The following is a 25573-nucleotide window of genomic DNA, read 5'->3' as shown; positions in this document are numbered from 1 at the left end:
CGTGCAAAAAAACGTGTGTTAATGTAACCGATGTGAAATGGCTAGTTAGTTAGCGGTGGTGCGCGCTAATAGCGTTTCAATCGGTGACGTCACCCGCTCTGAGACTTGAAGTAGGGTTGCCCCCTGCGTTGCAAGGGCCGCGGCTTTTGTGGCGCGATGGGTAACGATGCTTCGTGGGGTGTCAGTTGTTGATGTGTGCAAGGGTCCCTGGTTCGAGCCCAGGTTGGGGCGAAGAGAGGGACGGAACCTACACTGTTACATTGATGCTGTTGACCCGGATCATTGGTTGCTGCGGAAAAAGGAGGAGGTCAAAGGGGGGGTGAGTGTAACCGATGTGAAATGGCTAGTTAGTTAGCGGTGGTGCGCGCTAATAGCGTTCAATCGGTGATGTCACCCGCTCTGAGACTTGAAGTAGGGTTGCCCCTTGCGTTGCAAGGTCCGCGGCTGTTGTGGCGCGATGGGTAACGATGCTTCGTGGGGTGTCAGTTGTTGATGTGTGCAAGGGTCCCTGGTTCGAGCCCAGGTTGGGGCGAAGAGTACACTGTTACATTAACTCCGTGTACTTGTTAACCCTCCACTACACCACTGGCTACTATAGCTTATATAAGAGTGTATGTGTGCACACAAGCAATATTTTGTAAACAAATGGCCTACACTTTGCATAAGCATGCCCTTACAAAACGAATTGCAGTCAGAGTGCAGTATGCTGCAAATAATGGATCCAAAACAACACAGTTTTTACTGCAGTAATTTTACAGTGTAATTGCAGTTATAGTGCATTACAACTGCATTTCAACTACAGTTATTCAATTACTGTGTCCAAAATACCACAGTCAACTGCCGTTTCAATTGATTTCCAGCCTATGCCTAATTTTAAACAATGGAACAAACAATTAAGTCTATGGATCACTTGTATGAGCCAGAACAAAATAGTCAATGCTTTAACCTTGACAATGAGGTTTCACTGTCAGAAACCCCTATAGCATACCTCCTCTGTTTTGCTAATGCTTTGCATTCAAGTTGTTGCAGGTGTAGGTTTCTATAAGTAGCCTACTGCTGTTTAACAGAAAGACTAATCTCTCATGGACAGATGTATTGAGTCGCTGACGTAGTTACACGAGGTTGTGGTTCTTGGTTGCAGAAATGTACAGAAAGACAACCAGATCTCACAGCAAGGTTCTGCTTTGAGACAGTTGAATGATCACTCATTCTCTTCCACCACTAGTCTAGCACCACACTGTGCTAGCCACAACAGCTATTGTGTCCCATGCACTGGAAAATGAAAAGCACTTGACAACTACTCACACTTTTTGCATCCCAAATGGAACCCTATTTACTTTATAGTACACTACTTTTGTGTGCCAGGGCCCATAGGAGGGGAAAGGATGCCATTTGGGATGCACACACTTTCAACCGGTCAACCAGGACATGCTTTTCTCAGCAGAGACTGTTATAGGCCCATTCCACAATTTTTAATTTATGAGGTTAGACAGTTGAACTAAAACCATGAGGCATTTATACGCAGTGCTATCGGCCGGTGTGTGTATGGGTCCACACTTTCAGTGTTAAATTAACACTGTGCTTAGTGCTGACGCGTTACACTTTGTCAATGTTAGGGAATTAACACTTTTAGTGTTATGCAATAACACCTCATATAGTATTTTTAACATGAGGAAGGGATCATCAACTAGATTCAGCCGGGGGCCGATTATTATTACACTGATACCCTGGGCGGCAGGTACCCTAGTGGTTAGAGCGTTGGACTAGTTACCAAAAGGTTGCAAGATCGAATCCTTGAGCCAACAAGGTAAAAATCTATCAGTCTGCCCCTAAACAAGGAAATTAACCCACTGTTCCTAGGCCATCATTGAAAATAAGACCTTACCTTAAATAAAGGCAAAAAAAAATTAAGGAGATTACATAAACCATTTAAACTGGAACAACCATTTCAGTAACAGGTGCAATACATCTATTTGATTAGTTTAGAAAAATTATGTTGTGCATCTTTGTGTTGCATGTGATTAATCAATCAATAAATGTACATGCAAAAACAATCCTAAAAAAAAATCTACCTGCAGTAGAGCATGCTGGGAAATATGATAATGATGGGTGTGGTTTTGATGGAGATCTTTTATTCTCCACTGAGTAAAACTGACATAATCACATTCTCAAACACAACTATGGTTATTAACACCAACACTGGGGTTATTTTACACTATTTGAGAGTTACATTAACTCTGTATGGGTTAAATTGACACCTGAATCAACACTAGAAATGTTACACTGAAAAATCAACACGAGGTAACACTGGCCGATTTGCTGTGTAAGTGATATTCATCAAGAATCAATGGGTAGCATCAGTCATTTAAATGCAAAATTTTTTACAAATAACACAGAGTGGGCCTTTAATGTCATCAACTTGAACATCATCAAGTCAATTGAGCTTTGTGAGGATAAATATTGAGCCGTTTTCAATACAGTTGTCTCTCTTAATCAGGATTCTCCTTTATCCTTATTGTTTGAGCTAAATGAATCCTATTTCTTGATGGATTATGTGTCTAATCTCTCCTAACTGCTGTCTAATTGAAACGCATCCCCTACTGTGTGGCAGTGTCCTACTACCCCTTTAGGAAAAAAGGAAGACTTTTTGTAAACTGTCTTCAAGGTACAGTAGATCAGTGGAGGCTGATGAGGGTAGTATGGCTTATAATAATGGCCGGAACGGAGCGAATGGAATGGCATGTGTTTGATGTATTTGATACCATTCCACTCCAGCCATTACCACAAGCCCGTCCTCCTCAATGAAGGTGCCACCAACCTCCTGTGCAGTAAATGAGTATAGAAACAGTAATCTACACTTTAAAATATATTTAGATATACATAAAGATACAGTATAGATTCACCATCTTACAGTAAAGCTACAAAGATAGGCTACTGTAAGAAACAGCCTTTGTGTTGCACTCAAAAGGACTTAAGTCAACAAATGAAGACCTTAAGGGTTCATGAACTCTATGGTCCATATTGTATATTGGATGTGAATACAAGGGTATAAACTCAGCAAAAAAATAAACGTCCTCTCACTGTCAACTGCGTTTACTTCCAGCAAACTTAACATGTGTAAATATTTGTATGAACGTAACAAGATTCAACAACAGACATAAACTGAACAAGTTCCACAGACATGTGACTAACAGAAATTGAATAATGTGTCCCTGAATAAAGGAGGGGGGGGTCAAAATCAGAAGTAACAGTCAGTATCTGGTGTGGCCACCAGCTGCATTAAGTACTGAAGTGCATCTCCTCCTTATGGACTGCACCAGATTTGCCAGTTCTTGCTGTGGCACCTGCAAGTTCCTAGACATTTCTGTGGGGAATGACCCAAGCCCTCACCCTCCGATCCAACAGGTCCCAGACGTGCTCAATGGGATTGAGATCCGGGCTCTTCGCTGGCCATGGCAGAACATTCACATTCCTGTCTTGCATGAAATCACGCACCGAACAAGCAGTATGGCTGGTGGCATTGTCATGCTGGAGGGTCATGTCAGGATGAGCCTGCAGGAAGGGTACCACATGAGGGAGGAGGATGTCGTCCCTGTAACGCACAGCATTGAGATTGCCTGCAATGACAACAAGCTCAGTCCGATGATGCTGTGACACACCGCCCCAGACCATGACGGACCCTTCACCTCCAAATCGATCCCGCTCCAGAGTACAGGCCTCGGTGTAACGCTCATTCCTTCGATGATAAACGCGAATCGGACCATCACCCCTGGTGAGACAAAACTGCAACTCGTCAATGAAGAGCACTTTTTGCCAGTCCTGTCTGGTCCAGCGACGGTGGGTTTGTGCCCATAGGCGACGTTGTTGCCGGTGATGTCTGATGAGGACCTGCCTTACAACAGGCCTACAAGCCCTCAGTCCAGCCTCTCAGTCTGAGCACTGATGGAGTGATTGTGCGTTCCTGGTGTAATCCGGGCAGTTGTTGTTGCCATCCTGTACCTGTCCCGCAGGTGTGATGTTCGGGTGTACCGATCCTGTGCAGGTGTTGTTACACGTGATCTGCCACTGCGAGGACGATCAGCTGTCCGTCCTGTCTCCCTGTAGCGCTGTTTTAGGCATCTCACAGTACGGACATTGCAATTTATTGCCCTGGCCACATCTGCAGTCCTCATGCCTCCTTTCAGCATGCCTAAGGCACGTTCACGCAGATGAGCAGGGACCCTGGACATCTTTCTTTTGGTGTTTTTCAGAGTCAGTAGAAAGGCCTCTTTAGTGTCCTAAGTTTTCATAACTGTGACCTTAATTTCCTACCGTCTGTAAGCTGTTAGTGTCTTAACGACCGTTCCACAGGTGCATGTTCATGAATTGCTTATGGTTCATTGAACAAGCATGGGAAACCGTGTTTAAACCCTTTACAATGAAGATCTGTGAAGTTATTTGTATTTTTACGAATTATCTTTGAAAGACAGGGTCCTGAAAAAGGGACGTTTCTTTTTTGCTGAGTTTATGTATGTAAGACTGTATTACAGTAAGACTAAACCTAAGAGACTAGACAAGCTATTTAAAGATGGAACACCAGATGGTTGATCCCTTGGCGGAGAGATGCTACCATGTCCTTGCACCCATCCTCTAAAGACAAAGACACAAACCAATTAGGATTACTCTACTCAACAATCTGTGATACATCTTCAACATTCAACTTGTACCCAGCCTCAGAGTGTATTTTCTCCTGTAGCCTAACTGATTTAGTCTTCCCTGTGGCTCATTTGGTAGAGCATGGTGTTTGCAACGCCAGCATGGTGTGTGCAACGCCAGGGTTGTGGGTTCGATTCCCACGGAATGCTTGTGCTTCTAGCTCTGACAGTGCAGTGATATCTAACAATTTACACAACATACACACACAAATCTAAGTAGGAATTAATTAAGACTAAATACATATGTATGAGTGATGTCAGAGTGGAACAGACTAAGATACAATAGAATACAGTATATACATATTAGATGAGTAATTCAAGATATGTAAACATTATTAAGTGAATGAGATACTGTAGAATGGTACAGAAAACAGTATATACATATGAGATGAGTAATGCCAGATATGTAAAACATTAAGTGATGAAGATACTGTAGAATAGTATAGAATACAGTATAGACATAAGAGATGAGTAATGCAAGATATGTAAACATTAAGTGACTAAGATAGTGTAGAATACAGTATAGTTATATGAGATGAGTAATGCCAGATATGTACTGACCTTGCCTTCTGGATGATAGCGGGGTGAACAGGCAGTGGCTCAGGTGGTTGATGTCCTTGATGATCTTTTTGGCCTTCCTGTGACATCGGGTGCTGGAGGTGTCCTGGAGGGTGGGTAGTTTGCCCCCGGTAATGCGTTGGGCAGACCGCACCACCCTCTGGAGAGCCTTGCGGTTGTGGGCGGTGCAGTTGCCATACCAAGCGGTGATACAGCCCGACAGGATGCTTTCAATTGTGCATCTGTAAAAGTTTGGGAGGGTTTTAGTTGACAAGCCAAATTTCTTTAGCCTCCTGTCTGTGCGGGTGGTCCATTTCAGTTTGTCAGTGATGTGTACGCCAAGGAACTTGAAGCTTTCCACCTTCTCCACTGCAAGCCCCGTCAATGTAGATATGGGGGTACACCCTCTGCTGTTTCCTGAAGCCCTGAATGCAGCTCGTTGGACAGTATTCTGTAGTTAGTTAACCACTGAACCTGGTCATCAAGCTTGTGTGTCTAGTTATTGTTTAGTCAAAGTCACTGAAGTGGAATGGTCTTTGGGCCAATAAATATCAATATGCTGTGACAGACTCTAAATGTACGTTAAATCTGAAGTTCAAACACTTATAGAATTCTATTTCAAAAGGGTAAAACAGAATTCTATTTTTATAAAGTGTGTGAACTGATATGCCTTCAGATTGAACCTACATTTAGAATCTGTCATAGAATACTGGTATTTATTGGACTCGATTATGTCCCCAATGGCCACTGACAAGTCTGAGCACTTGTTTTCAACCAAAGAATTTGGCTATTATACAGATATGACAATTACACAATCATAAAATGATTGTATACATTGCATGGACAGATTCAATACCGAAATAAATATGTACAGGGCGCCGTAGCCCTCTTAAGAGCTGCTTTTTTACTCTACACGCGCGTCCCGTTTAAGGCGACAGCAACACAACCAGCCTTGGATCCTTTTGACCGCGAGTTACCTTTCCTCTTCCGAAAGCGGCTGCATTGGCTGCCCCTATAAAAGCTTGGAGGAGAAAAAAAACAGTTCTGTTAGAACCAGACACAGAGCAGCGAAGACAATAACGGTCGTGAAAAGGCGAATACAAAAGCGTCCATTTGACTTTTCCCAATTTAAGGATTTACATTTGATGAACATTGAAGAATTGGAATTTCGCAGCATTAGGGGAAAAAGGTCGGTTGTTTTTCTTTGTTCGTTTTTGTTGTTTCTTTGTTAAGTTGCTCTGTGGGTGATATGCATTGTGTCCTGCAACATCCTAAAGGAACTTTATTATTTGATATTTACAAAACGGATGTATATGGTTGCGCATGTTTGATTCAGTCTAAATATTTTCTAAACAAAAGCGCATCTTTATCTCCGCGCCTGTATAGTACGCGACATTGTTCACAACAATCAACACATGATTTCCAGTGTTCATCCTTAATCAAATGTATTGAATAACTTATGCATTTATGAGGTTTTGGTAGGATGGGTAAGATGACAAACTGTGGGTAGTGTATTTGATGTCCTTTATCGCATATTACCGTATTGTGCTTGATGAATACAGTGTATGGGCTACAGCATCTGCTGCTGTTCATTGTATGGAAGAGTCTGCGCTGCGCTGAATGACCGAAAGTAACCCCTTCCTCTTGGAACAATGAAACATCCAGCTGGAAGTTCTGAAATTATTTCGCTAATTGCATTGCACTGATATGGTTGACAATTCGATTACAATGAAAGAATGTAACGTCTTAGATTGTGAAATAGTTTTTATTGTGAAATTATGTTTGCATTGTTTTAATAAATGTTTGTTTCTGATTCATTGATGCAGGCTTGATGTTGTAGTTAAGGAAGGAGATGTTTACCAAACGGATTTTGCAATTGTGTTTTTTGTGTCGATCCATCGTTGACCATAGTGGTTGTCATATTGTTATTCATTCGGTTTTTTTCCGTTTTTTCTTCATAGCCTGTTTCATCATAGCGTTGCTTAATTTTGTTCTTAGCCTTTGTAAGATGTTCATATTCTGAATGATTTTTGCTATGTTTTGAGACCGTAGTTGAAAAAAATAACAGGCTAAGCTTCCATTGGATAAAGAAATATGATCATGATATGGATATGGCACGAGTGAAAAAAATGAGTAAACAAGTAAAAAAAAAAAAAAAGGTGAATAACCACATTAAAACACTAGAGGCGCGCGCAGCAATTCTGCACCAGGCAACCGCATTGATTATTTTGCAGAGGCTGTTGTTTACAACTTCTATGCCTACTGTAGTGGTTTGTTATGGTATGCGTTGAAGCGGATGGAAAAAACCTACAAACATGGTAAAGACCTCCAATGTAACCAATCGGTTCATTTGAAAATCTGTTTTTAAAATATGCCGGGACCTAAGGTAGACTATCATACAGATTTGACCAAATTACATATTTTGAATGTGTTTCGTTATGAATATCCTCCCAGGCTACTGATGAAATGTTACCTGCGTAGCCTGCTGGTCCTTCATTCGTCTCGAGAATAGACATTCCAATTGTTTGAGAGCCATCATTTTTTCATTTGACCTCTTATTTAAGAACAAATTCTTATTTTCATTGACGGCCTAGGAACAGTGGGTTAACTGCGGATTGTTTTACCTTGTCAGCACAGGGATTCGATCTTGCAACCTTTTGGTTACTATTTCAACGCTCTAACCACTAGGCTACCAGCCTCCCCAAAAACGTTTAAATGGCAAGTGCATTTATCAGACTAAAAGGACTACATTTCAGTAGACACTCTCATCCTGAGCGACTTACAGTAGTGAGTGCAAACCTTTTCATTGCATTCTGGTCCCCCTTGGGAATCAAACCCACAACCTTGGCTTGCATGCACCACGCTCTACCAACTGAGCCACACAGGGACCCATTCATGTCATAAAAACTCTGTTGCATCTGAAAGTATTTAATAATACAGCTGGCTATATAATTCGATAAATAGTAACAGCATTCGCCTCATGCAATTTTAGTGATTGTTAATTTCTATATTGCAATTGCTGGATTGAATTGAAATGTCATGTTATAAGGACATCTGGTAGTTTAGATATTAGTCCTTTTTTGTGCAATTGTGTGGGTGGCACACCTTCACTTGCCAAGTATCCAAAAGTCCTTGTGTGTTTTTTTGTAACAGACACTGAATCTCTCAATCCTGGAAATGCCACCATTGCACTAGTAAAAACTGCCCCGATTGGTTAATACAGTCTAGTATCCATTGGAGATCTGATGGTTATATTTGGTTGGACTTTGACCTATGTGTGGCGAGGTGTCCAGTGGACTCAAACAGCCTGCTAATCTGGTCTCACTGTGCAGTGTGTCAGCAGTTGGGAGCTCAAAAGCAGTAGGAAAGGTCCCTGCAGGTCAAGCTGTTGAGTCTCACTGTGTTGTCACTGTGCTCTGCAGTTGGGAGCTGGACGGTTGTAGGATAGGTCCCTGAGTCTCACTGTGTTGTCACTGTGCTCTGCAGTTGGGAGCTGGACGGCTGTAGGATAGGTCCCTGAGGCGAGATGGCCATCTCTACTCAACTGGGCTTACTGCTGTGGAAGAACTTCACCTACAGAAGGAGACAGACAGTAAGTAGCTACTATATAACAAAAAAAAGTATATCAACCCCACGTAGGTTCTGTGAGATAAAGGGAGCATGTCAATGAAAGTCGCTGGGGCAAAGTGGAATAATAAGCTTTAGTAATTACAAGGTTTAGTAGAAATACAATGTGTTACTATTGTCGTTTGTGTGGTCAAGTCACACGAAGAATAGCATTTTCTATTTATTGGTAAAAGGAATGAGATTGTGAAACACCACTCGAATGGACTTTCTTTATCCTTTGACTCATTGAAGGATGTTCAGGCCATCGATGACATCAACGCAGCAGGGTGGCGATGGTGACGCATAGCATGGAGGAGTTTTAAGTGCTCTCTCCAGTACACATTTCCGCAAAAAGGGTTTGGATTCCGGAACATTTTAAAGAACACCGTCGTCTTAACGTGTCATCAGACTGTTAAACCTCAACATCTCTCAGAAGAATCTAAGAACCAGATACATTTCTAGAACAGATCCGCAGCCTCCATTTGACCAATGCTCTGTGAGGATGGGGCTGGGAGGACAGCAGCTGTTGTGGACATATGTCCACCCAACCAACCCTTCTCCCTTCCCACTCCCAGTCTTAGCTAGGATAAAGATTATAATATATTTGCCAACAGCTGATAAACCCCTTAATGGCTGCCTGACACCCCCATAATGGTTTGTGGAATGACCCACTTCCATTGTAAAGCTGGACCAGTCCATTCTAAAGGGGATCCTAGATTTTAATTGTAATTGAGGAAATGTCTCATTTAGAATCAAAATGACCCATCCAACATAGTCAAGAAATTGGTAACCTGGATTGTAGACTAAAGTACACAAAGAAAGCTTAGTAGTGGGTTGTCTACTCTAGGACAGTGGTTCCCAAACTTTTTCGGTTATTGTATCATCAAGTGCATTTTGCTCAACCCGGAGTACCCCTGAAGTACCCCCTCGTGTGAATTTTACCAGTAAGGCCTATGGTCTCATGAGTCTTCTCAAGTACCCCCTGTGGGTAGCCCAAGTACCCCTGGTTTGGAACCACTGCTCTAGGACACTGAAACATTAAATACATTTTTTTGCGTGAAAATTTTGTTACATCCATGGCCACCCTACTTTGCAAACAATTTCAGGTTCAAAGATTCCTCCTTATCTGTCGTTTTGCCCCAAATAAACAACACATGATTGTATGATTGAAATCTCCAAATGGGTTGGTCTGTAGGGAGACCAGACATCCTTACTATTGCATTGGTTTCACTGTTTGAATGCTGTTTGTCCTGACTGAGTTTCAGTCTCTTATCGACCTTCTGAACTTCCCTTTCAGCTCCAGCTAATTATCGAGATAATATGGCCGCTCTTCATCTTCTTCATCCTCATATCTGTGAGGATGCATTACCCACCCTACGAACAACATGAGTGTAAGTAGCCCACACATACAGAGTGTCTGAAATCACAACGTATTACCCTGTGAAAGACGATTATCTGTCTTATGTAAATTTGAAGGACAATAAAGCTTTTAGAATTTGAATTGAGTTCAAATGGACTCAAATCTAGCCTTGTTTATGGTGATTTATTCACTCAGTTATAATGAGGCAATTCAAGAAAAATTTTTGTGTCTCGACTGGGTAAGTAGTGACGTACTAGAGGTCTCATGACATTTGGTCCAAATGCTGTTTCCCGTCATCATTTGTTCCCGTTTTTCCTTCTTTGTAGTTAGATGAGTCAGATCACAAGATGGAGGACAACAGGATGCCAGACTGTTGTCCTTTACATCATCGGCCACTAGTGTTTATTGAGTCCAAGACTCTTTGGAAAGCAAAGCAATACAGACAAAAGATACTTCAGGGAAAGAGAGAGCTCATCATTTTTAAAGGACATTACTGTTAGTATCAAAGACAGATAGTCACAACAGAACAGTGGAAGGCAGGAGATTCCCACAAGAAATGTGTCCCAATGGATTTAGTTATTCTAGAACAATGGATAAGGGGAAAAAAATAGTGCCCTGTGTGAACACATGTGGAAATGTTCCATAGGCCTACTGGAAAGGAAGAAAAAAATGTTTTATTGTCCAGGAAATGTAAATGCAGAGAAGAGTACATTAATGTCCTTACCTGCCATTACTCATCCCAAGCCAAGGTCTTCCTTCTATACAGTTTTCTTAAAAACATCCCAATCAGTTGGTCAATATCCGACTCAGTATGTCAATATTTGCTATATTGACCCGCTGGCCTTTAAAATTCCTGTAGTACACAATAACAGCTCTGGGAACAGTTTGTTACTTACACAGATAATATATTCTCAACCTTGAGTTAGAAGCTAAAGTTAGAAGCTAAAATGGAATTGCTTATCTCGGTAAAATCAGAGCACGAGATGAAATTGAATTATTGCAAAAATCACCCGAAAACAATAATAAATGAATCTCCATTAAATTAACTTCCTGAATTTAAATGTATACCAGTAAGACTCCAACAACACTGGACTGTGTAGTATGTTTGTTTACATCAATACAGTATGGACTTCAGTAGAAGGATGTATAGCTACTATACTTTCTATTGCCCTCCTTATCTCTATCTTGTCAATACAGGTCTCCAGTAAAGATCTTGGTTTCATCCCAATTGGCATCCTATTCCCTTTATAGTGCAGTACTTTTGACTAGGGCCCATAGGGAATAGGGTGCTGTTTGGGGCGTACATACTGTATTTCACCAGGTCAGAAGGCTATACCTTTGCCCTCCTGTATAATACAGATAGTGTACAAAACATTAGGAACAGCTGCCTAATATTGACTTGCACCCCCTTAAAATTAATTGGGCATGGACCCTGCAAGGTGTCGAAAGCGTTCCACAGGGATGCTGTCCCAAGTTGACTCCAATGCTTCCCACAGTTGTGTCAAGTTGGCTGGATATCCTTTTTGGTGGTGGACCATTCTTGATACATGTTCCTGTTGAACGTGGAAATCCCAGCAGCGTTGCAGTTCTTGACACACTCAAACCAGTGTGCCTGGTACCTACCATACCCCGTTCAAAGGCACTTACATATTTTTTCTTTCCCATTCACCCTCTGAATGGCACACACACAATCCGTGTCTTAATTGTCTCAAGGCTTAAAAATCCTTCTTTGACCTGTCTCCTCCCCTTCATCTACACTGATTTTTAAATGGATTTAACAAGTGACATCAATAAGGGATCATAGCTGTCACCTGGATTCACCTGGGCAGTCTATGTCATGGACAAAGCAGGTGTTCAAATGTTTTGTACACTCAGTGTAGGTTGGATAGCGGGCCAGTAGACTAGGCTATTAAACTCAGTGTATGATACCTTAACTGTGGAATGTGAAAGAACTATTCAAGTGTTACTACAAAGGCTTTTCAGATACACACAAACATTGACAAAAAGGAAAATGGGAATACTTCTGCAACATCTTGTTTAGCAGAATGTGCACGTCACCATTTTGTTGATGGTCAAATCTGTCAACTCTAGTCAACTCGGCCGTAGATAGTAATACTTGATTTCACCCATTGACCTCAGCAGTATTGACCTCAGGACTGGGTCACGCTCTATAGTCCTACTCTATTTGATTGCGTCACAATCTGCTGGGCTTTATAACTAACTACTGTACAGTAGCAGATAACTGTTTGCTTATAACCTCTTATGGCTCGTCACTGAAAGTGAATGTTGATCCAAAGGTCACATGAGTCATGTGGTTAACTGAGGCAATTATTCACCAAATACCCCCCTCCCCCCCTCCCCAATCTCTCTTGGTCTCCGTCCCAGATAGCACCCTATTTCCCTAAATAGTGAGTGCAGTACTTTTGGCCAGAGCACTTGCGGAATAGGGTGCCGTTTGGGACGCAGCCTTGGCCTCTCTGTTAAACAGCACAGTTCCTCAAGAGTACACGAGGAATCCGTGCCCATGCGAGGTCCCCCATTGTACTGTACTCTTGCTAAACCAAGATGTCCGCCTGGCTGTTATTTCGATCTTCTGAATTGAGCCAAGCTGAAATGGAGTTTCACTCAGTCCTCCTTGCTCTGCCATTGTGAAATGTTGGGTGACTGACTAAAGTGCCACAATTACCCAACATAATCATTTGACTTCAGTGGCCATCTGGGCAGCTACATAGGGAGATATTGTGACATAGAGCGGTGTCGATCATTGACCTTCCCTATTTGTCCCCCTCCAGGCCATTTCCCTAACAAGGCCATGCCCTCGGCGGGCACCTTGCCCTGGGTACAAGGGATCATCTGTAACGCCAACAACCCCTGCTTCCGCCACCCCACACCAGGAGAGAGCCCAGGGCTGGTGGGCAACTTCAACGATTCTATGTGAGTTCATCCCGGAAAACTGACCCTTTTTCTTTAACATTGACTGATTTGATAGAATGATTTGATTAGTCATGTCTATGACAAACGACCAAGTAAACAATACATTAAAACATTTGAAATAATGGACCATGCCACAAGGAGTATTGTTCCTCTTTTCAGACCTTCAACCCCAGAGTATCAGCATGTGTGTTTTACCACCGTTGAACCTCACATCATCTAATCGTCTCTCTATGAAACACAGAATCTCCCGTCTGTTCATCGATGCCAAGAAGATCCTCCTCTACAGCCAGAATGACAAGAGCTTCGAGGGCTACAAAGTTCTGGTGCGGGCTCTGGGGAAACTACAGAGCAACACGGCAGGTAGGACAGATCACAGTACATAGACCCTGAGCTACAGACTTAAAGATGCATCCCGCTGGGCAACCAACTGGTTGAATCAACGTTGTTTCCACGCCATTTCACAACAAAGAAATGCAATGCGAGGATGTTGAATCAACGTGGAAAACTGATTGGATTTGCAAAAAGTCATCAACGTACGGGAATGTTGTCTTTTTTCACTCAACTATTAACTTCAATTCAACGACGTGGTGACATTTGTTTTGTTGATTTCGTGTTGAAATCACATTAGTTGACAACTCAACCAGATGTAAATGAAAACTAGGTGTTGAAATTCCATCTGTGCCCAGTGGGATGTACATGGATAACCTTTTCGTTGATGCACTGTCCATAAATCTACACTGATTTATATATTTGTACGTATTGTTTAAAGTACTGTATGACATCACATTTTATGTATGTTTCTGCATGTGATGTTACTGAATCTGATCCTAAGCCTGTGCCCACCTGCGTACATAGGCCCTGAGCCATAGACGTATAGCACGCATACTGATCTGAGTTTGATTAGCCTAGTTTTTCAGTAGGTAGGTAGGATCACCTATCTGTACATGCCTTATAGCTATAGACGTAGGGCACATGCTGTCGACTTGAAGCACATAGTACTGAACTTGAGACTTGTTTGATGGGGAAGTCCTCGTTTTCCTGGGGCCATACGGTGCAGAGAGTTCAGAGCAAATGGCATGCTTAGATTTTAATGGCCTCCATGAAACCCCAAATTCCTAATGTGAAGAAAAGCAAATTACTGGCGACCGTACAGCTCTTAATCAAAATGGGGCCGTTTGGCTCGTAATGGAGGGCAATGGGTGCAGGTTGGCAGCATAGAAATAGAGTTACTAGAGTGGACATTCTCATCCCAGTCAATGTTCTAAGATTCAGTGATTGTTCTACGATTCATGAGTGATCCAATCAAAAACGCGGTGGTCTGAGGGGCTTTGTTAGCCTGGTCCTACATCTGATGGGAGTTGGCTAGACAGCAAAAACAAATATGGGACCAGGCTTTGTCCCTTCTAGTAATTCGATTTCTATGGGTGGCATAGCATTGGTATAATCAGTCCATGCCAGTCCTGGGGTGGGGAGGTTGCTGCTGGGACAACCAGGGGGCAGTGCCCCTGTCCTGTTCTAACTCTTTTTAAGTAGCAGGAAGACCTCCCTGGGCCCACCCATCACAACAGGATACAGATTTAAACTAACTGGCCCATCAATGTTCTGACTGCTATCTCTGTGTCTGAACTGGAACAACCCCGGGCTTGGAATGTGTTGGCATCCTGTTTGAGGATCATTATGTGCTCCGGCCTCCCCTCACGTGACTGTTCATCTCATTTTAGATGGTGAATAAGTAATCGTATTTCCAGCAGGAAAAAACGGAATGCCATTGAAAATAAACTTCTGCACACTGCTCCACAGATTTAATGGATACTGTAATGTTAGATTTTGGCTCTTGCTGAGCGGCCATTTTCAGAGTGGAAAGTACATGGGGCTGTCATGACCTTGGCCCAGGAAGAGGTCATTGAGGAAATCAGGTTGATGACAGTATCTTTCCCTTGCATGAGTCCTGAGGTGTCCAAGTCCCCACACCACTACGTACATATCTGCCATATTACCTACCCACTGGGAAAAACGCTTTGAATTAACATTATACCAATGTCATATTTCAACGTACAACTGATATTGACCATTAATTGACTTTTTTTGGTTGAATTTCCTAATTAGGTAACATCAGCTGCTGGATGAGCCTCATGGCACCTCATCAAGGTTAACGCTAACACCACTGTTAAACCATCAAGGTTAACGCGAACACCACTGTTAAACCATCACGCTGACACATTTTAAGGATAACAAATGAAGTCATTCATTATTACATAAAGGAGCATAAATGAACTGTCTGTGGTAACCATACTATCACTATTCTACATTGGGCAAAGAGTAGTAAAGAGACTAACATAGGCCTACCACTAAAAGATCAATCGCTTCAAAACAGAACTCACTGACCCCACTTTGGTCTGAGTAGTATCTCACATTCCCCCTCCAACACGCATTTATCGTCTATCTACTCCTGCAGTATAACTTCTCACCCAGGCTTCCTTCCAGAGGACTAGAGCCTAGTTAAGATATTTGTCATGCTTGGCAAAGGCGGCCATTTTGTTTGTCTGATTGTAGGTTGTTTGTTGAGTCAGAGAAGTTTGGGAACATGTTAAACATACGTCTCCTCATGTCTATCAAGTATTCTTTACCAGAAGCCACGGCAAGTAGTGACAAGCTGTCTGTCTCGTATTGTTGTAGCCTACTTGTTATTGTTTTGGTAGGTCAAAGACACAGCATAGTAACCACCTAAGCCAAGTGCAGGGCTATCCCTCTTTCTTGTATGGCTGTACTCTCACTAAGTATTTAGGGCCCAAGTGCAGACAGACGGTACCTTTTGGGGCTATCCCTCTGGTCTTTCATGGCAGTACTCTCACTCAGTGCTGTTGTTAGGGCACATCTCCAGTCTCTTGAAGTCAGGATGATTAGAGCTCATTACCACTCCCTGGTTATTTGCTCTGGGATCGTCTCTATGCTCTGGGGTCGTCTCTATGCTCTGGGGATGTCTCTACAACACACACCACGTCCCCATTGACCTGCTCCCAGGAGCCTCTGGGGCAGCTAAGTGTTTCCTGTCTAGATTGTGTAACCAGTTGAGTTTTACCTGGAACCCAAAAGGGTTCTCCTACAGGGACAGACAAAGTTCTAGGTAGAACTTGTTTCTAAGAGTATAGGGTTAAGGTTTTGATCAGGAAAAACTCCTTGGTCCTAGTTATGGGTAACACTCCCTTCTAGTAGCCAACCCCCCCAAGGGGTAATGTTCCTACTTTACCATGTATCCGGCAGCTACTGTTGTCACTGTGCTAACTAACGTTTAAGTAAGGATATTTCCAATTCAAGCTGGGCAGGAAGGGACGGGACAGAGTGAAAAGTGAGGAGCCCAGTACTCTAGCCCAGTATTTGGGCCAAAGTGGAACGCCCTAGAGTAACCCCAGCTGCAGAGTGCAAAGCAGCAGAGTGCTGAGCTGACTTCAACAGTTTTTTAAGCAAAGATGACTTCTCTGGAATGATCTGACCCAGTGAACAACACAATAGCCCCCTGAGCGGGGTGGACTGGGTCCATGATATGTCTCCCCCTCACTGTATCACTCCATTCTGTCCATGCCAGTATATTAGTATAATATTTCTATTATACCATATTATTGAGGACTTTACAGTTTTCACCCAAGTAACGCTATGTATTTGGAGTTTCCCCAGATAATAGACTATAATTTCTCTATTCAAGAGGATGAGTTTCGATGCTAAATCACAATTCTATCCATAAAAAACATATTTCTGTCTTATGAAATAGATCTGTTTCTAATCATGCAGCGCAGTGTTCCTAGGCAGTCTGATGAATGTGCATCCCATCATCCCATACCAGGTTTCAAGCTGAAGGACTTTCTCCGTGATAAGGAGACCTTGTCGTCGTTCCTGCATCGCAACGCCTCCCTATCCCATCACGCCGTCCAGCAGATTGTAGAGGCTGACCTCAACCTAGAGAAGGTAAACGTATTGACTGTGTGTGAAGAGAAAAGAGAAAGCTTCTTTTTGTGGTTGTCACCACATCGAGTTACCTTTTAAAAGGCAGTCATACATGCCATGACCTTGGTTTGCTGGTATCTGACGCGCCGTAACTATATATACACCGCGAGACGGCTAAACTGGTAACACCGTGTAATGAAAGGAGGATGGTGTTGGGGAGAGAATCAAGTCTGTGGCTCATGTCATCCTCTTTCTTAGGGAAAATAATTAAGCTCACTTTCAGCAGATATTCGTCACTGTTTGTATTTGGAGGGCAGTAGTCACATGATTTTGCTCCACCCTCCATCTTCTGCCTGTGTCACAGTGAGCATGTGCGGAGAGAGGGGCTCTAACGCATACGGTGGATCTATTAACCATCTCTCGCTGCCCCTTTCCCACAGATAGTCTCCCCATGCATGACTGAAAAGCTGCACAGTGCACATTTTTCATATGTTTAGTTGTTGACCATGTTGTGTGATAGCTATGGCCATGTGGAAATGTAGAATAATGAAATTTGATTTTATTTATGGGTCGTTCAACAAGCAAAAATCTTCCTGGAATAGAATTTAAAAATATTGGGTTTCCAGAGTGTTTCTGATAGGTTAGAAATAACGTTCCCCAAACATCTTTGTTTGAGTCATAGGAACGTTCTAGAACAGTTTGGTAATGCCTCTAGAGGCAATAAAACTACGAGCAGTGGCGTGACAACAGCTTTCCTGTGATGATATATGATTCAAAACATATTTGCAAAATCATTCCTGACTTGGCATTCATTGTGAAAGTTGTTACAGTTAAAACATGAAATCACAATTCTCCCCTACATCCTCGCAACACATTTTTTGTTGTTGTTTATAGACTGCAAGAACTTGATCCCTGAAATATAATTGCATGTTATCTACCAGGTGCTGATTGGAGGTTTCGGCGTCCATCTTAGAGACATGTGTAACACCACTTCTCTGGAGGAGTTTGTGACCATCTCCGACAAGAATGTGTCACGGCTCACTCAAGACATCATCTGCAAGGCCTCCCCTGATTGGCTGAACAAGGCCCAGGACCACTTCCTGTCTAACCTGGACTTCCTGAAACCCATACGGGTAAGAAACACTTAAAATACTAACACTTTTTAAAACTTAATACTGAACACTTTAACACTGGGGGCTTTAACACTGGGGGTTTAACAGTGAAAGCCTAATAACACAATGCTATAGACCTAGCTAATCTTAATTTGTTCAATGAATGTATTATTAAATGATTGGTCAGTCAGACAAACTGAATAGGCTATTCCCTTTGCACTCACTTTCTCACACACTTTATGACGGGATAATTTAGCCTGCTGACACCAAACCTTCTTTCTTCTGATAAAGAGAACATCATGTTCCCTGATATGATTACCATTTAGGGTCAGGACTTATCAATCCCTATTTCTGTACAAGATTTCTGTTCTTATCGCATAAGAACAGAAATCCTGTTCATGTCACAAAACATTAGCTTGACCATGAATGCGTCCCTTGTCTCTTTCTCGTAATGGGGGTTGGAGAGGCTGTGAACCCTGTTGTGGCAGGTGTCTGAATATAGACTTTTGGCACTGACACACACACACACACACACACACACACACACACAGTTAGTTAATTTTCAACAATACAGTGACTAGAATCACTCTACACTTCAGATTACTGTCACACTTGGATGCAGATAAAAGAGTGATCCATTTCAGCTGACCCAGTTTCGTTAGCTCAGTCAGAACTCTCAGTCCGGTGTTGGGACAAGCTTTTGGAAGGTGCCCAAGTGTACAGAACAGTCTGCCAATGCAAACGCTGTCGCAATGGTCAACTAACATGGGAGGAAATGTCATAAATATTTGTTGAAATATACCGCTGAATCAGCTGAAATTTAAAACGGGTGTAAAAGTGATACTATTTGTTCTAAAAAAGACCAATAGGTTTCCCTCCATAAGAAAATAGATTGGGGATATTAGACTATGGTTTGAATAAATACCCCCTGTTCTGAATACAGTATAAAGTAACCAACTGCTCTTGAGTACTGATATAGGCCCTGATCCAATATCCACATCATACCACTACACATAAAATTAAGCCTTGCATTAGGCTTGCATTCTAAGTGGTACACTAATATGGACAATGGAACGCAGCAATATTGAACGTATAAGGAAAGCTGACCCCAGACCTGTACTTAGTGGCTAAGGTGCGCTGAAATGGCACACTTTTCGCTATGTAATGCACTATATATAAGGAATCAGGTTGCATTTCAGAACCACCTTTGCAACTAAGTACAGGTCTGGGGTCAGCTGTGAGTGTGCAGCAGCTCACATTTCAGCGGCCCTCTTGTGACAGTCAATAACAGATGAGGTAGAACAGGAACCCCTCTCTGAAGTGTCCCCGGAGAGTGTTTGTTCTCATGTCTTTTATCCCCCCTCCCCCCTTTCTCCCTCATCCTCCTCCCCCACAACAGAAGGACGTGAAGTCCGACCCTGAGGTCGTCCAGAAGGTATCCGCGGCAACCGACGGTCTGCTAGAGAGCTTGGGAGCGCTGGCTGTAGAGGTAGGTGCTGTCTGTCAGGCACACACACACACACACACACACACCACTTACATGAACCTCGCCTCTCCCGAATCTGTACGGGAGTTGCAGCGGTGGTACAAGACTAACTACCAATTTGGATATCATGAAATTGGGGAGAAAAAGGGGTAAAAGTACCCCCCCAAAAATCAAAGGAATGTCCACAAAAGTACATGGCTGGGAAACACTTAGAGACTTAGCGGGATGTACTAGGGGGAAAAACAACAATAGATCACCTAGTCATGAGACTCTCTGCCCCCTGCCCCCTCTTCTCAATCTCTCTCCCTTCCACCTCCTCTCTCTTCAGCCACAGTACTGCTGAGTAGTGGAACATAAGGAAGCCGTCAGCTGTGGGAAAGAGAGGTTGTTCCCACTGATGTGTTTAGCATACGCTCTCTGGCAGAACTGTATGTCAGAGGAAATCCATGGACAGAGACAAAGAAATGTCACTTAAACAAATGATTGAATGATCCCCTCCCTACTCAACAAGTCAAAGAAGCAGCAATGTTACAAGACAAGAGAAGCTGCCGGTATAAATGTCTGAAAACTGAAAAATACACTTTTTCCACCCTTATTTTACCTGAACCACAGCTTTTTGCCGTTAGCTGCTTATGTTTCCTGGTGTGAGAGGGAAGTAGCTTAGTTAGCCTTGTAGCGGACTAGCGGTGAGCTGCCTCGGCTCTGAGACATAACCTCTAGTAACCTCTCTTCAGGCTGGAGGTGCGAGGGGTTGCAACAGAACGCTGCCTTCCTCAAATGACTCGGCCTGTTTGCATGCTATATGTCTAGCCCGCGGACGTGAGGCAGAGAGACAGGCACAGACAGAAAGAGCGAGGCCTTTCCTCTGTCAAGGTTCTCACTGTATACAGAGAGCACTACTTGTGGTGGAGAGGAGAGAAATCCTCCCTCCCTCCCATCTCCTCCCACTGGCTGCACGGTTCGTTCTTTCTTTGTGTGTTTTTGGACGGAGCCGAGGAAGCATGTGACTTGCTGAGGCGGCTCCCGGAATCAGCTGCAACCGCGGAACACTGAGGGTGGAAAGCGGATCTCAGAGTTCGCTGGAAAGTCGTTGTTATGAGAAACTTGACTGTAAATGATCGCGACATTCTAAGAGATTGCACCATTCTAAACCATTACAAACACTCTAAATGATAAGAATGTGTTGTCATCTTTGTCAAAAAGGACAGCTCTAGAAAACTATGGCTGTTATTTAAAGGGTCAGTGTCCATGAAGATATGTTGCGTGTTGGAGGGTCTCAAGTCGTCTCCTTGTGGCAGAAAACTACGAGAACTGTGCAACAATATCCAGTCTGTTTCATTTAATCACATGATATTATCGAACAAGGTTGGATAATAAAACCAATATATTTTTATAGTTCCAGAAAGATGCTGAGTTATAATTACTGACCTACCTATTCTCCGTCTCAAATGCCGAAATTCCCGGTCGTGCGTAGGTGTGTTCATTTCAGCTCCGTCCACCGTCTTCAACGTGTTTTTCTAAGATAACTAGCCGCTTGTGCAGCGAGTCCACCGTGGCTCCTTTTATTCGAAAAATGACAGAGTAACCTTTCTCTCCATTGTGCAAACACTGATGCACGTACCCATGCACAGAGCCTGTCTCGCTCTCAAGCTCACAGCCTGGTTTTCCCAACATCACTTTCACACCTAAAGACCCAGATTAGCTATATACTCAATCAAAAGGGGACCGCGGCGCTCTCCCAGAAATTTGGTTAGTGCGTATAACCAGGGAATTCAGATAAGCAAAACGGTGCGATGGGTCCGCACGAAAACAAAAGTTAAACTCTTATAGAAGTTGTAAAGTTTTTTTTTAGAGGCTATAATGTTTGTGGATTGTCAGCATTTCTAACCTAGAGTGCACAGTGATCCTGTTGCTGTTCTAATTTATTACCGGACACAGAATTCACACAAGTAGTGTTGACTTGAGGAGAATAAGGATTTGAGTACTTAAAATGTTTTAAAAAATCCTTTATTCAAAATATGGGAGGGGGATTGCACACAAGCCACGTTTTCAACGTTTTCAGGCTACCATGCCAATTGAGTGTGTGTGTGACAAGAACAGTTGCTATATTTGTCCCAGGCTGTTAGGCAGGCAGTTAGGACAAGTGTTTTTAACCTTATGTCTAACAAAGTCTGTTTCCCAAATGGCACCCGATTCCCTATATAGTGCGCTACTTTTGACCAGGGCCGTTGCAGCCAAAGACTCCTACCTGGAATAGCTTTCATTAACTCTCTGAACTCACACAGTACATTAGTTCTAGAACACGTCCGAGTGTTGGTGTAAACATGTCTCAACATGTTCGGCACATGATGTAATCATGTGTTGACATGACACATATTACTGTACTCTGAAAATACTTGAATTTACGCATACACAAAACACAGTGGTACACAATACACAAATACAAGAGTAAACATTCTAATAAATAGGTACTAGACAAATGCATCAAATAACAAAATCCTAAATAATATGATTCAGAAGATTCAATAGATTCAATATTCAATAGTTTCTTAAAAGTCCATATTCCTCTCCTCTTCCCCTAGCTGGCCAGTATGAAGAGTTGGAAGGAGATGCGTAACGAGATCCATTACCTGACGGCCAACGCCACAGGCTCCCCCAGCCACATGTACCAGGCCGTGTCCCGTATCGTCTGTGGCCACCCCGAGGGCGGCGGACTGAAGATCAAGTCCCTCAACTGGTACGAGGACAACAACTACAAGGCCCTGTTCGGTAACCATGGCGGCAACGGCAGCGACGACGAACCCGTGTCCGCCTACGACAACACCTCAAGTCAGTCAACTCCCTGCTCTAAAATTCATTAATAGTTTTTACTTATATCAAATGTGTATCAGTTTGTTATTAATTTTATAGTAAAAAAGGAATCTCTACACACTTCAATCAGATGCAATTTCAGTTTGTAATTTTTGGTAAAGCTTTTAACAGTTTTTTGGGGGGGGGGATACAGGATGTATGGACAACAGTGTATTCCTCCCTGGTGTTATCACAGAGATAGCTACCGTAACCCTCTTCAAAGTGTATAGTCTACTGAATACTCTGCCTACGGTGGTGTGATACTAACCTGTGTCCATCTGTCCTCCACCCCTCAGCTCCGTACTGTAACAGCATGATGAGGAGTCTGGAAGCTAGCCCCATCTCCAGGATGATCTGGAGGGCCCTGAAGCCTCTCCTCATGGGAAAGATCCTGTACACCCCCGACACTCCCGCCACACAGAGGATCATACACGAGGTGAGAGACTCTAACTGAAGGAACACAAAGAAGCCTGCGTGAAAAGGAACCTACACATAAATGTTTCTCCACTAACTCGGCATTGAGGCCAGGCAGCCATTCTAACCATCTCCCTCCCTTCTATCTCTCTCTTTCTCTCCTCTCTCTCCTCTCTCTCTCTCCTCTCTCTCCCTCTTTCTCTCCTATCTCTCTTTCTCCCCACCCCCCACCCAGATGAACAAGACATTCCAGGAGCTGGGTATCCTGAGGGACCTGGGTGGGATGTGGGAGGAGATGAGGCCTAAAGTCTGGAACTTCATGGAGAGCAGTGAGGAGATGGACCTGTTTCGGGTGAGTTTCTACTCTCATCTGATCTCATAGTATTTACAGTTGTACCTACAGTATACTGCAGTATGCTGCAAATACTACGTCCAAAATAAACTGCAGTAATTTTGCAGTGTAACTGCAGTTAGAATGCAGTATATTCTACAATTGCTGTGTCCAAAATACCACAGCAACTGCAGTTACTGCACTTTTACTGCAGTTTCAGAACTTTCATATTTTTTTGCAACGGGTTAGAAAAGAGGGGACAGTGTTTTCGGTGTACAAACAGTAGGTTTATCGTTTTGAGAATCAGACATGCAGTTGGAAGGGACAAACAACGACGATATTCCATTATTTGATTCATGTTCATTTAAGGTAACTGTAGGAGACAGGATCTTTCCATTTCTTACCGAGGTAGCTACCTAACATGGCTCCTTCTCATGCTATTAGAAAAGCAATGATCCTACCGGCAATGTATATCACTGGTCCCATAGTGCCTCACAGTGGTCAAAAATATATGACAGAAATGAACTTCCAGAGGCATTTTCTCCATAGCAATTCATCTTGTGGTATTTTTAGTGGCTTCCAGCTAATGTGGCCATTAACCACAACGGCTTGAAATTGACTTATCATTACATAGTACTTTGTGGTGGGAGTGGTATTGATAGGAGACCTCTGATAATAGATACAGGCTAATGGATAGGATGGATTAAGGATATGAAGGGAACAAAAAACAAACTGTCTAAATTTACAGTTTAGACCATACATTGTCTTTGTTTTATTCGCTTAATATGTATTTCCATATATATATATTATATATTATATTATTAGTCTTAAAAAAAATGGAACTGGTGGAAATGCTTATGAGAGAGCTCCACACTACACAAATAATTATAGGCAACCAATACGGCATCTATATTGGAATCTATATCTATCTGTTACCTCATTCCTGTTTAGACACTGCTTCAGAACAACGCCAGTGCCCGTTTCTTCAACGACCGTCTGGCTGGCACAGAGTGGAAGGTGGAGGACGTGTCCCGCTTCCTGACCAAGGCTGCAGAGGACAAACGTCCCGCCGGCTCGGCCTACACCTGGAGAGAGGTGTTCAACGAGACCGACGACGCTATCAAGACCATCTCCCGCTTTATGGAGGTGCGTGTGTTGAGCCGTTCTCAAAGACCGTCATACACTTGGATGACACGAATAAGAAAATTGCATACCGTAGGTGGAATTGGCCAACATTCTATAGTCTACACTCCTATCTAATTCTGTCAGCTCAGTTCAAGGTAAAGGGACATAAGATGATAAATAAGCCCCTGGTTGGTTTCTGTTAACACTGAACTCCCAATAGATCGCGTGGTCATTCTAAGCCTTAGGTTCCCTGGGAACATCACAATTACCATGCCTTTGTAAATCGAATCAATTTAACACAGTTTAGACTTTGGGCCAGTTTGTCAGTGTCTTACGTAACCCTGCTTTCTGTAGCTAAATGCTGATCGATTTTATTGGCTTCAATGAAAGGGTAACAGTTGTTGCCATGCCAGGTTAAACGCAATTAGACAACATAATGATTTTCCATTCCAGATAATTATAGTTGACACATACTGGCTGAAAATAGTTTCAGGGGTCCAAATAGGCCTTGGCTGGATGACGCTGGTCCCTTCAAAGTATGGGAGTCTTGAAAAGCTGGAGGCCAAGACCTTCAACAGTCATGCTGGCTTATGCGTTTTGCATGGTATTTGTGTCTCCTACAACACAATCATTATGCGGTATTAGTGCAGCTTATCACTTTAACACATTTCTACCTTGCCAATGGCCATTTAAATAAGCTTTTCAATGTGCATTTGTCAAAATGAGAAACAAATTAAAAATTGTAATTTATTTGTACAAGTCATTTGAAATCAAGCGAGTAGTTATTAGCCTGACAACCCTTCTTGTATCCCTCCGCAGTGTGTCAAAAGCCTGACAACCCTTCTTGTATCCCTCCGCAGTGTGTGAACCTGGATAAACTAGAGCCAGTGGCCAATGAGGAAAGACTGGTCAACAAATCCATGGGTCTCCTAGACAACCAGAAGTTCTGGGCTGGGATAGTGTTTCCGGACATCGCCCGTAGCAACAGTTCTGACCTGCCGGGTAACGTCAACTACAAGATCCGCATGGACATCGACAACGTGGAGCGCACCAACAAGATCAAGGACGGGTAAGATACATGACATAACAAAAATGTTCCTACAACAACTCTGGCTGGCCAAATCAAATTGGCTTGCAGGTTGTATTTGGCCCGTGGGCCGCCAG

At 42.9% G+C, this 25573-nt stretch overlaps 1 protein-coding gene across 5 annotated transcripts in view; it reads left to right on the top strand.

Moving 5' to 3' along the window:
• Positions 1 to 6211: 6211 nt before the first annotated feature.
• The window catches only part of LOC106609880 (phospholipid-transporting ATPase ABCA1), a 36638-nt gene continuing 17276 nt past the window's right edge, over positions 6212 to 25573 (top strand). For 4 of the 5 annotated variants that reach the window (XM_045722703.1, XM_014208906.2, XM_014208905.2 and 1 more), the window contains exons 1-13: positions 6212 to 6441; positions 8739 to 8844; positions 10156 to 10249; positions 13011 to 13152; positions 13394 to 13512; positions 16991 to 17112; positions 18033 to 18224; positions 19603 to 19692; positions 22272 to 22518; positions 22836 to 22975; positions 23189 to 23305; positions 24236 to 24430; positions 25270 to 25478. In XM_045722703.1, coding sequence (XP_045578659.1) covers positions 8779 to 8844; positions 10156 to 10249; positions 13011 to 13152; positions 13394 to 13512; positions 16991 to 17112; positions 18033 to 18224; positions 19603 to 19692; positions 22272 to 22518; positions 22836 to 22975; positions 23189 to 23305; positions 24236 to 24430; positions 25270 to 25478 — 1733 coding nt within the window. In that variant the 5' untranslated portion in view covers positions 6212 to 6441; positions 8739 to 8778. Of the gene's footprint in view, positions 6442 to 8674; positions 8845 to 10155; positions 10250 to 13010; positions 13153 to 13393; positions 13513 to 16990; positions 17113 to 18032; positions 18225 to 19602; positions 19693 to 22271; positions 22519 to 22835; positions 22976 to 23188; positions 23306 to 24235; positions 24431 to 25269; positions 25479 to 25573 lie in introns of all 5 variants that reach the window. The other variant, XM_045722702.1, reaches the window with a different exon arrangement.

The sequence above is a fragment of the Salmo salar genome, chromosome ssa08 (genome assembly GCF_905237065.1).
Source record: "Salmo salar chromosome ssa08, Ssal_v3.1, whole genome shotgun sequence".
NCBI classification, from domain to species: domain Eukaryota; kingdom Metazoa; phylum Chordata; class Actinopteri; order Salmoniformes; family Salmonidae; genus Salmo; species Salmo salar.
Note: the sequence above shows the minus strand (reverse complement) of the source record. Positions and strands in the feature narration are given on the sequence as shown.